The sequence below is a fragment of the Hylobates moloch genome, unplaced genomic scaffold (assembly GCF_009828535.3).
Source record: "Hylobates moloch isolate HMO894 unplaced genomic scaffold, HMol_V3 SCAFFOLD_9, whole genome shotgun sequence".
In the NCBI taxonomy this organism is placed as follows: Eukaryota; Metazoa; Chordata; class Mammalia; order Primates; family Hylobatidae; genus Hylobates; species Hylobates moloch.
In genome coordinates, this window is record NW_026652284.1 from 43,860,170 (window position 1) to 43,873,180 (window position 13,011).

At 40.3% G+C, this 13,011-nt stretch overlaps 1 protein-coding gene across 1 annotated transcript in view; it reads right to left on the bottom strand.

Moving 5' to 3' along the window:
* Positions 1–10,891: 10,891 nt before the first annotated feature.
* TGS1 (trimethylguanosine synthase 1) overlaps positions 10,892–13,011 on the bottom strand; it is a 40,065-nt gene continuing 37,945 nt past the window's right edge. Inside the window, exon 12 of the mRNA XM_032759756.2 lies at positions 10,892–11,159. Coding sequence (XP_032615647.1) covers positions 11,066–11,159 — 94 coding nt within the window. The 3' untranslated portion in view covers positions 10,892–11,065. The remainder of the gene's footprint in view (positions 11,160–13,011) is intronic.

Consider the following 13,011-nt stretch of genomic DNA (forward strand, 5'->3'; position numbering starts at 1 on the left):
TTCAGTGGCACGATCTCGGCTCACTGCAACCTCCGCCTCCCAGGTTCAAGGAATTCTCCTGCCTCAGTCTCCTGAGCATCTGGAATTACATGCGCATGCCACCATGCCCAGCTAATTTTTGTATTTTTTTTAGTAGAAATGGTGTTTCACCAAGTTGGCAAGGCTGGTCTCGAACTCCTGACCTGGTGATCTGCTCGGCCTGGCCTCCCAAAGTGCTGGGATTACAAGCCACCACGCCCAGCCTAGGTTTATTTTTAAAATATTATTACTATTTTTCTCACCCTCCTTCCTCTTCCTCCCCAGGTTTATTTCTTAACAAAAACATTTAAAGATTATTTCCCTGAAATAATCTTTATGAAAGACTATTTCCTGAAAGCCTTTGTCCTGTTCATCTTACTGTCTGCATCTCACCCTCTCTCTCATTCATTCAACAGTATTTACTGAGTACCTGCTACATAATCCTAGCTCTGATCCAGGCCAGGATCCCTACTCTCATGAGGAGGAGTCTAGCCTCTAGTGACTTTTCCTTCTCTCACTGGTCTCCTTTCTTTTCTCCCACCTTGGATCACTTCTTCTATCTGTTGCCCTTTTGTGTATTTTAAATGCTTTCCACAACAGTTGTGGTAAAAATACATTGCTCTTTTTGAGGTCTACTAGAATATAGTGACTAACTCCTTTATTAGGAAGCTGAAAGCATTGCTCCCTCCCCACCTCCACAGTTAGCATCAAAAGGATGCTAGCCAAATGACCGGCATTTGACAGGGGGATGGGGCAGTTAGCTGCTAAAGATTCTTTTGTTACAAGACAGTAATGCTTGCACTCACCTTGGTACATTGTAAACTAGTAATGTTTTACCCTAAGTTCTTATACAGATAAGGTTTTGTTTTGGTTCAGTGCTTTTTTCACCCAACCTCTCAGAAATCTTTTAAATAGCAAATATGTTACTTTCTAACTCATGATTACTTCACCAGAGATCAGTTTTTCAGGGTAGTAAGAGGAAAGATCAAGAGAAGGGAGAATGCAGTGGGGAGCCCTGGCAATCAGAGAATAGAAGACACAGCAATAGAAAAAAGGACACCCAAAGTATTAGGGACAGGCATAAACAACGAGAAACAAGCATTTTCTGTAACTGCAATTAGCAAAATTATAGTTGTGTATTTTGTAAAGAGAGGCACTCAGTCAGTCTGGTTTGGTTTTAAGGGTTGAGAGAATGTAATCTCAGTGGTATTATGCATACCACCCCAGCTTCTGGTAGAAGGGAAGATTTATTGTGCATTTCCAGTGAGTATGTAAAAAGTCACAGACACAGAAATAGGGAAGAAGCAACCAGTCATTCTATGGTATATTATTATGTGAAAATAAGTCAAATACAGTATCCCTTATAATTATTAAAAGCACCCCCCCTACTATTTTTTTTGTAAGGAATACTTAAAGTGAAACTAGAAATTTAAAAATAGCAAAGTAGTCTCAGAGTAGCAATTATTAGGAATAAATGTTTTAAATTCTATTTTGGTATCTTTATGCCAGTCTGGTTTTTTTTTAAAAGAAAGGGAAAAAAAAAAAAAAAAAAAAGTTATTTTGTCTTTAGCCAATAAAAGGCATTTTGAACAGTTTATCATTTTTTCACAGTAATTTTTCTTTGAGTTGAGATATAACTCAAATGTAGCATTTCTGCTGTGCTCTTTAACAAATAACTTAAAAATCCCCAGTTCTACCAATAATTTGCTGCATTAATTTAAAAAGCCATTTTTAGGCCGGGTGCGGTGGCTCACGTCTGTAATCCCAGCACCTTTGGGAGGCCGAGGAGGGCGGATCATCCGAGCAAACAAAGGTGAAACCCCGTTTTAAAGAATGTAAAGATCGGCCAGGATCCAATGGGTGAGAGAGTGAAATCCGTCTAGGAGGTGAAAAAGCCAATTTTGTTGTTGTTAAGAAAGCCATTAAAATAGGCTTTTTTTTGGCTTTCTAAATCCAAAAAATAGGAATACTGTCTATCTCCCTAAAAGAGCACTTTAAAGAAAAGAAAAACCATTTCTGAAGTTTACTTGAAAAAAAAAATAAAGGTACTATAAATATAGATAATAATAATAATTATTATTTTTTGAGACGGAGTCTTGCTCTGTCGCCCAGGCTGGAGTGCAGTGGCGTGATCTCGGCTAGCACTGCAAGCTCCGCCTCCCGGGTTCACGCCATTCTCCTGCCTCAGCCTCCCGAGTAGCTGGGACTACAGGCGCCCGCCACCATGCCTGGCTAATTTTTTGTATTTTTAGTAGAGATGGCGTTTCACCATGTTAGCCAGGATGGTCTTGATCTCCTGACCTCGTGATCCACCCACCTCGGCCTCCCAAAGTGCTGGGATTACAGGCGTGAGCCACCGTGCCCGGCCGATGGTTGTTATTTCTTATATAAGCCATAAATAGAATTACATAAAAACCAATTTCTGAGAAGGTAGGGTAGTTTTGTTTTTCTTAATACCTTTCAGAGGGTTGTCAGATGTGGGTGCTTGGGATTAAAATAAAAAACGGAGGTAAGATGGGAGTTTTCTCAGAAATGAGTTCTGCAGTCTGTGCAAGAGTTCATAAATTACTTTACTCAATAACTATTATTGAGAGCTTATAGGTATCTGTTCTAGATAGTGCAGTATAGCAAAAAACAAACAAAAATCCCCACCTTCATGAATTTTACATTCTGGTTGGGAGAGTCAGATGATGGACAAATAAAACAAATATTGTTCCTGATACTGGAGAAGGTGGTGAATCTATGTGACAAAATATAGTGAGAAAACTCTTACGTACTTAGTGTTTAGAAACAATTTTTTTAATAAAAAACTTAACATGTTACTTTCAAGTGTTCTGATGACGAATAATTTCTAACTTTAGCCATTTTGTATGTTTCCACATTTTCACAACTACATATATGTTAAAAGTTAGAATTTTGGAGTTGGAAAGACTATAAATTTAGTAGTTCAAGCAAATAACTTTGCTTCAGGCAAATTTAACAAATGCCATTAATTTCTAGCTGTCCTTATTTTTCACTAGAAGGTTTAGCTGACAAACTGTTATTTGGTTCCCTCCCCTTTCTTAGAATTTAGTAAATTGTGAGAGGAAGAGAGGGTAGGAAGGACAGAGAGAGGGAGAACGGCAGGTACAAACAGATAAAGATTAGCAGCTCTGGATTACTTTCCACGTTTTTGGCATATTACCTAAATATATTAATTTTACCAAAATAAATCCCAATTAATTTGGACCAGAACTAGAATTAAGGACTGAACTCTTGACTAGATTTGACATCAGGCAGTAAAGTTGTTCTTTGGGAACTGGGAAAGGAGAAACAGAGAAAAGATCACAATGAAGGTGTTAAAGCACAGAAGATTTAAGCATCAAATAAACATTCAAAACTGCATTTTTGTTTTGTTTTTTGAGACGAGTCTGGCTCTGTCGCCCAAGCTGGAGTGCAGTGGCATGATCTCGGCTTGCTGCAACCTCTGCCTCCTGGGTTCAAGCGAGTCTCCTGCCTCAGCCTCCCGAGTAGCTGGGATTACTGGCGCCCACCACTGCACCTGGCTAATTTTTGTATTTTTAGTAGAGACAGGGTTTCACCATGTTGGCCAGGCTGGTCTCAAAACTCCTGACCTCAGGTGATCCGCCCACCTCGGCCTCCCAAAGTGTTGGGATTACAGGCGTAAGCCACTCCCCCCAGGGCAAAACTGCATTTTTTCAAGAGAAACTGGATTTAAAGTAAAAGTGCATGCTAACTGAATGAGAGAAAATAACCTCCCAATTGCATCTTACTGGAAGAATATATAATAGTTACTAATGACAGATACACTTTATTACAAGAAAGACACAGAAACATCAGAGCGCTGACAAATGCCCTATTACTACATGGAAGAGATTATATCTATGATATGCAGAAATATGGTTAGAATATAATTGTACCAGGTTAAAATAAAGAGCATTTTATGTGGCCTTCAGATCTGTGTCAAATACAATGCTAGCAGCAGCAGGCATCTGAAATACTGGCTGTGACTACAAACCTAATGTCACACAGGCCAAGAAAGTTCTTTGCCACTAGTTATTTTTGTCCCTCTTTTCTTTTGCTAGATCCAACTAATAACCACGAAAATAAAACAAAGTTGGCAAAACATTTCTGGTAATTAAAAGTTCTCTGGGAGGTGAAAGAAGAAAATATTTTTTAGTCAGCAGAAAATCAGGCATCATTCAAACTTAAAAATATTCATTAAATTAGTTCCATTTCTCTGCACATGGTAAACAGAAATGAGATTTCTATGCTTAAGTAAATAAATCTTAAAGCCACTATCATCAACAGGAGCACCTGGTGGCAGGTCAAAAAAATTCTCCCAGGCAGCCGGGCAGTGGCTCACGCCTGTAATCCCAGAACTTTGGGAGGCTGAGGCAGGCGGATCACCTGAGGTCGGGAGTTTGAGACCAGCCTGACCAACATGGAGAAACCCTGTCTCTACTAAAAAAAAAAAAAAAATTAGCTGGGCATAGTGGTGTATGCCTGTAATCCCAGCTACTTGGGAGGCTGAGGCAGGAGAATTGCTTGAACTCGAGAAGTGGAGGTTGTGGTGAGCTGAGATCAGGCCATCGCACTCCAGCCTGGGAAACAAGAGCAAAAGTCCGTCTCAAAAAAAAAAAAAAAAAAAAAAAATCTCCCAGGCATCACAAGCTAACCTACACTGGTGTCCTAAGAGGAGGCTACCAGGCTGGGCACGGTGGCTCATGCCTGTAATCCCAGAACTTTGGGTGGCTGAAGTAGAAAGATTGCTTTAGCCTAGAAGTCCAGCCTGGGCAACATGGTGAAATCCTGTGTCTACAAAAAATAGAAAAATTAGCCAGGCATGGTGGCCTGTGCATATGGTTCCAGCTACTCTGAAGGCTGAGACAGGAGGATTGTTTGAGCTTGGGAGGTTGAGGCTGCAGTGAGCTGTGATCATGTCACTGTACTGCAGCCTGGTGGATAGAGCCAGGCTCTGTCTCCAAAGAAGAAAAAACCCCACCAAAACCCAAAAACAACCAGTTCACTAAGCTCTGTCCTTCACTCATTCTCAGAACCAGATACTGGAAACATGAAGACTGTTCAATTCAACAAATTACAGAAAGCACAGGCTATCAGCACAGGACTGGCAGGTAGCACTATGTGTGGCCCAGAAGAGCTGGACATCCCTCTAATTTCTATCTCCATCATTTACTGAGAAAAATTACCCGCAGTAGTGAAGGAGATACAAGCTATATTTAGGAGCATTTCAGCAAAGTTGCATTTGTGTCTTCCCAAGTCAACTATGAGGCCAATCAGTTTCACAACCCCTTTAGAGCATGACAATATATATGGTTTAAGAACAAACGATTCTGCTCTAATTGTGCAGCAGCAAACTTCCCAAGGGAAAAGCTGGCTAGTAAATATTAAGAACTGATCACATATTTATCCTGAATTGCAGTGTATGATTAAGCAGTGATTTCACCAAGAACAGAGTTGGTCTAGAAAACTGGGAATCAGGCTGGGCGCGGTGGCTGACATTTGTAATCCCAGCACTTTGGGATGCTGAGGTGAAGAATAGCTGGCCAACATGGCGAAACCCCATCTCTACAAAAAAATATAAAAATTAGCCAGGTGTGGTGGTGCACACCTGTAGTCCCAGGTACTCAGGAGACCAAGGTGGGAGAATTGTTTCAGTCTGGGAGGCTGCAGAGCGGTGATCACACCACTGCCCTCCAGCCTGGCCTTGTCTCAAAAAAAAAAAAAATGGTAACCAGTTACTGAAAGAGTCAAATTCTACTTACTGCTCCAATCTCATGGTGAGCTAATATTGTGATAACAGATAAATCTGTTTCTTCTTGGTGATGAACATTGTGTCAGTGGGAGACAGCAAGGTGTAGTAAGACTGTCGCTGTGTGGCAGAATGACCAGGCAAATCGCCGTACCTCCATAGCCTTCAATGAATCAGGTGCTCCAGAGACACACTGCTCCAGAATGTCATGATGAGTTAATGAAATGGCTAAGAGGACACTGTACACGCTAAGTATGTATGCCAGCTCCTATGCTGTAGATGTATAGTGTATGAATGCAGGGTATTGTTAGTGTAGTAGGATGAATGCACTTGGGAGTGCTCTGAGTTGTAAAGGCTATTTTCAACTAACTAGTTTGGAGTCTACTATTCCAACAGGTACCAGAAGCCCAATCCAGTTCTTAGCCTTCCTTTTATTCTCTCATGCTTCTGGTTCCTAAACCTGGACTAATGTTCTCTACCTCTACGAGAGAGCTACCATTGGATTAGATTTCCACTATATTAATTCAGAAAAATTTGACACAAATTAAAAAAATCTAATATTTAGAAACCAGTTAGGACCCAATCTTCTATTTATTAAATACACAGATACTATAATTACTTGGAATATTTGCAAAGAAATCTGTGATAAATTTTTATTGTATTTAGCCAAAACAACTACAAATGCTAATAAACTGAATTTAGTTATATTTAAAACATTTTCCACATAACAATATTACCTAATAGTTTTTCATATTTATTCAAATTCAAATACTTACATTATTCAAATACTTACAACTCTATTCTTATATATGGTAAGTTTTAGAAATATTACCTATAAGTAAGTACCTCATTCCTATCGACCTATCTATCCATCTACTTACCTACGTACCAAAATAAAGTATTAGAAGTGACTGTTACAATGAGGAATGTTTCCCTTCCTAGACATTAGAGAACAAAATATACAAAGACAATTGGAGCCTCAAGTACTCTGCCAACTAAGGAGAGATGAGGGCCAGGCGCGGTGGCTCATGCCTGTAATCCTAGCACTTTGGGAGGCCAAGGTGGGCGGATCATGAGGTCAAGAGATCGAGACCATCCTGGCCAACATGGTGAAACCCTGTCTCTACTAAAAATACAAAAATTAGCTAGCCATGGTGGTGTGCGCCTGTAGTCCCCCCTACTTGGGAGGCTGAGGCAGGAGAATCGCTTGAACCTGGGAGGCAGGCAGAGGCTGCAGTAAGCCGAGATTGCACCATTGCACTCCAGCCTGGGCAACAGAGCAAGACACTGTCTCAAAAAAAAAAGAGATGAATCCCATTATTAAATCTAACATCGGCCGGGCGCGGTGGCTCACGCCTGTAATCCCAGCACTTTGGGAGGCCAAGGCGGGCAGATCATGAGGTCAGGAGATCGAGACCATCCTGGCTGACACGGTGAAACCCCGTCTCTACTAAAAATACAAAAAAAAATTGGCCGGGCGGGGTGGCGTGCGCCTGTAGTCCCAGCTCCGCGGGAGGCTGAGGCAGGAGAATGGTGTGAACCCTGGGGGGCAAAGCCTGCAGTGGAGATCGCCCCACTGCACTCCAGCCTGGGCGACAGCGAGACTCCATTTCAAAAAAAAAAAAAGAAAAAGAAAAAAAAGAAAAAGAAAAGAAATCTAACATCAATTTTATGCTTCGGGTTTATTTCAGTATTAGTTAATTTGTAAACTTCTCCGCTTTATGAGACAAAGGCCAGGAATTAACATGATACAGTTCATTTTTTAAACATAATTCTTAGGGATGTTGCTTAATGTTGCCTTGCTCTCTGTATTTCTAAGATACATACTATAATATAAGTAACTTAAATTATCTTACCTGAAAAGTACAAACGCTATCGCTTTTCTGAGACTAGATGTTTTATGTCTAATTATAAAATTAAACGAAGATGAGAAGCTGCCATATCAAACAGACCAGCAGACTTCCTCTCTTCATTCCTGCCTTGGGCTAAGAGACAAGACTCCTTATGGCAGAGATTCCACCCACAAGGACTTCACACAAAGTGGTGTTTGATAATTGCTGCCTGCATCTTCCTTTGGGAAAGACTAAGTCCTTGTCTGTTCAGAGATTTCCATCTATTAATATGTTCAATAGGTTTACCACTTAAGAGAGAAACCTTTCATGTTTGCGAAGCATGGTAGATCCAAAGCTAGAATTAGCTGGAATTCTCCGGCTGTCCAAGGAAAGAAAGAAAGGAAAGCATGGCAAGATACAGGCATCAAGCAGACAAAATATATTTACTTTGGGCTTTTTGAATTGGATTTGAGATCCCAGCTCTTCAGAAGGCTGAGGCAGGAGGATCACTTGAGCCCAGGAATTTGAGGTTGCAGTGAGCTATGATCATGCTGCTGCTACTGCACTCTAGTCTGCGTGACAGAGAGAAACCCTATCTCCATAAATAAATAAATAAAATAAACAAATAAATAAAAATTAGTCCTTGGGTTTCAACAGCAATTTCAAGAGTAAGGTATATACCTTACCTCCAAAGAGCCTCTCACAAAAAGATATTTTTCTAAATTACTCAGTTCTTAGCAAGAAATGCATGTCTTGGAATCATCTCCAAATAGAAAAAAGGAATAGAAGACTGAGGTAATACAGGACCTAGGAAAACATTTCACTAGATACAGGAAACAATTAGCATCATCTCTTACGTGGAAATATTTGAGATAAGTTGTATTTGTATTGAGTCTATGCTGTTTAAGATGATATAAATATTATCTAAGAGTACAATCTCCCTGGATGGGAAATTAACTATCCTTCACAGACATTTATATGAGAAAAATGTAGCCTGAGTTTCAAACAGCAGACCGTGACACACTTGGGAACCCAAACCATTCGCAAATTCAGGTTGTTGTAACATTCTAAAAGTTCCTTAACAAAGAAAAGTCAATTTTCTTTGCAACTGTGATTTCTCTCAATTTTTAGTACTGTCTCCTGTCATTAAAAAGGTCCTACATATGGATACATTTTCTTCATTTAAAAAAAAGTTAATTTCCCACTGTAATCTGATCAAAATTTGATAGCAAAAAAAAAAATAATACACTTGAAATCTCATCAGTCTTTCTTGTTTCATTATTCCCTAGTGTCATTACTCCCTCTAGAGGCAAAAAACATGAACCACCAACTCCAATTCTGGCAAGTTTTTGAAATAAACCAAAAACACAAGTTAAAGAAAAAGTTAACTTTCTCTTTGTGAAAGTGTTAATGTAACTAGAAAAAGTTAATCAGCATAAATTGCATGATAAACAGTGAATTTCCTCTCGTTATTCAAGTACTGAAATGAGCCTGTCTACATTTAATATAAGGATCACATCGTCTCTGAGACGATGTAGAGCATAATATTCATATATGAGAAAAACAGAAATTATGGAATTGTTAGGCTCAACCTTATCTGGTAGTCTAGAAAGCAGCTCTGAATCATATGAGAAGCAGATATAAAATACCTGGTGTTTAATATGAAATTTAATCCAGAAAACTCATGAAGCGAACAGATGATTCCTTTTTCTTTCTTTTTTTTTTTTTTTAAAAACAGTCTCACTCTGTCACCCAGGCTGGAGTGCAGTGGTGCGATCTCAGCTCACTGCAACCTCTGCCTCCTGAGTAGCTGGGATTACAGGCGCACCGCCACCATGCCCGGCTAATTTGTGTGTGTGTGTGTGTGCGTGTGTGTGTGTTGTGTGTGTGTGTGTATATATATATATATTTTTTTAAGTAGAGACGGGGTTTTGCCATGTCGGCCAGGCGCACCGCCACCATGCCCGGCTAATGTGTGTGTGTGTGTGTGTGTGTATACATATATATATATATATATTTTTTTTTTTTTTAAGTAGAGACGGGGTTTTGCCATGTTGGCCAGGCTGGTCAACTCCTGGCCTCAAGCGATCTGCCCGCCTTGGCCTTCCAAAGTGCTGGGATTACAGGTGTGAGCCATCACACCCGGCCCCTTTTTTTTTTTCTTATAACTGGTATAACACATACTATTAATATTTTGGGAGGCCTAATGTTTAGACACAATGGATCATAAACAGATGAAAGGCAGCAAGATCTAATTTCATTGCTTAACAATAAGAGCTCAGGCTTGTTAACTTCATTTACTCTTCTTCTTTTAACCCAGAGAATCTCAACTCTGGAGCACATTACAACCAATTTGGGCAGTTTAAAAATTAACTTTCGGGCCTCATCCTAGAAAATAGAGAATCTTTCCCAGTGGACTACAGTATCAGTAGTTTTTTTAAAAAGCTACTCAGCTGCGCGTGGTGGCTCACACCTATAATCAATCCCAGCACTTTGGGATGCTGAGGTGGGAGGATTGCTTGAGCCTTTAATTTTGAGACCAGTGTGGGCAACATGGTGAGACCTCATCTCTATAAAAAACAAAAAAACTAGCTCGGCATGGTGCTGTGTACCTGTGGTCCCACCTACTCGGCAGGCTGAGGTGGGAGGACTGCTTGAGCCCAGTTAGTTGAGGCTGCAATGAGCCGTGTTTGGGCCACTGCACTCCAGCCTGGGTGATAGAGCGAGATGGTCTCAAACAAAACAAAACAAAACAAAACAAAACAAAACAAAACAAAACAAAACAAAACAAAAATAACAACAAAAAAAGCGCTACTCAGCAAAAACTATAAAACTCTAAAGCACAGGCAACACAATGAAGAAAGATAAATTGGATTTCATAATAGAATAGACATGCCTGAATTGGAAAACCTGATAGAGGCAATGCAGAAGGAAAAAGGGACAAACACTAGAAAATATAGATAGGAAAGACTAACATTCTCTTATAATAGATGCCCCAGAGAAAGGAAAAAAGACAATGAGAATATAGTTGAAGAAATAATGGAGATAGCATCTCCTGAATAAAAAACACAAAAAACATCAGAATACTAGGGCTAGTTCTGAGAGTATCAAATAAGAGAGAAAGGAAAAACCCAGTTAGCAACATTACAGTGAAATTCAGAACATGAAAGATAAAAGATTTTCAAGAGTATCTGGCACAAAGCAGATATGTAGTAAGTGTTTGTAGAAAAATCAACAAAAACATGAAATAAAGATATCAAATCTCTCTATTTTTTTGAGACAGTCTCACTCTGTTGCCCAGACTTAAACAAATAATACTTCCAGCTTTCTAAGAATAGTCAGTGAGTCAGGGACTTCTCATAAACACATTCTCTGGTAAGGAAATGTCCTGTATCTTTTACCGTACTTGTTAACAGTTAAGACAGAAACTCATGGAAGTTTTTCAGTAATGGCTTACCTGGTCAATATCAGCATTTCTTGGAAGAAAATAAACAATATTATTAGTGATCTTCTTGGAAAGTCTGAAAATTTCAAAGGTGGACAGCAGTTAAGGAAAAATAATGAAAACAGCGGCTAATTTCTAACCAGAAAGAGATGTGTTTTACTTATCGTAACTCAAAGGTATTTCAAAATGTAACTGAAAGGCAAAAACTTAAACCCTCTAATGGAACCTAAAAGAGAATTACATAAAAAATTTTGTAATTCAGCAACATATTGTCTCGATAATTCAAAGACTGATAGTTAAATCGATTTTCAATTATCCTAGTGGTAGGTACTAGGCAAGAGTCAGAATAAAGTAACCATGGCCATTGTAGTCTACACTCTAAATTTTATTTTTTAATTTTTAATTTTATTATTTTTGAGACAGAGTCTGGCTCTGCTTATTTATTTTTGAGGCAGGGTCTGGCTCTGCTGCCCAGGCTGGAGTGCAGTAGCGCAATCTCAGTTCACTGCAACCTCCTCCTGGGTTCAAGAGATCCTCGTGCCTCAGCCTCCTGAGTACCTGGGACTACAGGATTACAGGCATGTACCACCACACGCCCAGCTAATTTACACTGTAAATTTTTTTTTTTGAGACAGTCTTGCTCTTGTCACCTAGGCTGGAGTGCAGTGGCAGGTTCAAGCAATTCTCCTGCCTCAGCCTCCTGAGTAGCTGAGATTACAGGTGCCCACCACCATGCCCAGCTAATTTTTGTATTTTTAGTAGAGACGGGGTTCAGCCATGTTGGCCAGGCTGGTCTTGAACTCCTGACCTCAAGTGATTTGCCCGCCTCGGCCTCCCAAAGTGCCAAGAGTACAGGCGTGAGCCAGCATACCCTGGAGTACACTCTAAATTTTAATAGCAATTTAGAAATGTGTTTCCTGTTAAGAGTCAAACAGATGATTACTGTGGAGTGGCAGGTGGCGAAAGTGACAAATAACAAACGTTACTCTATGAAATAAGGGTTTGCTTTGACATCTTGGAAGAGCAACGGGAAAAATGTGAAGATACACAGCAAATTAGCCAGCATCAGTGTGAATTGAAGAGTTATAGAATGGTTACCGACAAACTCCAGGGATACTTTTTGAGGAAATTCCCAATTCACAAGACAATAAATCCAATGTATGTGTTCTAGTCCTTGTTTTATAATGGTAAAATTGAATAGCAAGCAAGGGAAATATGACCTCGTATTTGTGATTACTTTTGGAGATCGATCCCCACATAATTTTTACATACCTGCTTTTTATGTAAAATAAACTAGAATTTATCAAATGCTGTTAGGTAATACTCCCTCTCTTCACTAATTTCTCTCTCTCCCTTTTTTTTGAGATGGAGTCTTGCTCCGTTGCCCAGGCTGGAGTGCAGTGGCACAATCTCAGCTCACTGCAACCTCGGCCTCCCAGATCCAAGCGATTCTCCTGCCTCAGCCTCCTGAGTTGCTGGGAGTACAGGCACGTGCCACCATGCCCAGCTAATTTTTTGTATTTTTAGTAGAGATGGGGTTTCACCATGTTAGCCAGGATGGTCTCGATCTCCTGACCTCGTGATCCGCCTGCTTCGGCCTCCCAAAGTGCTGGGATTACAGGTGTGAGCCACAGTGCCTGGCCAATCTCTCTCTCTCTTTTGAGACAGAGTCTCGCTCTGTAGCCCAGGGTGGAGTGCAGTGGCGCGATCTCAGATCACTGCAACCTCTGCCTCCTGGGTTCAAGTGATTCTCGTGCTTCGGCCTCCCGAGTAGCTGGATTACAGGCATGTGCCACCATGCCCGGCTGATTTTTGTATTTTTAGTAGAGACGGGGTTTCACCATGTTGGCCAGGCTGGTCTCAAACTCCTGACCTCGGGTGATCCACCTGCCTCAGCCTCCCAATGTGTGAGGATTACAAATGTGAGCCACCCTGCCCACCTA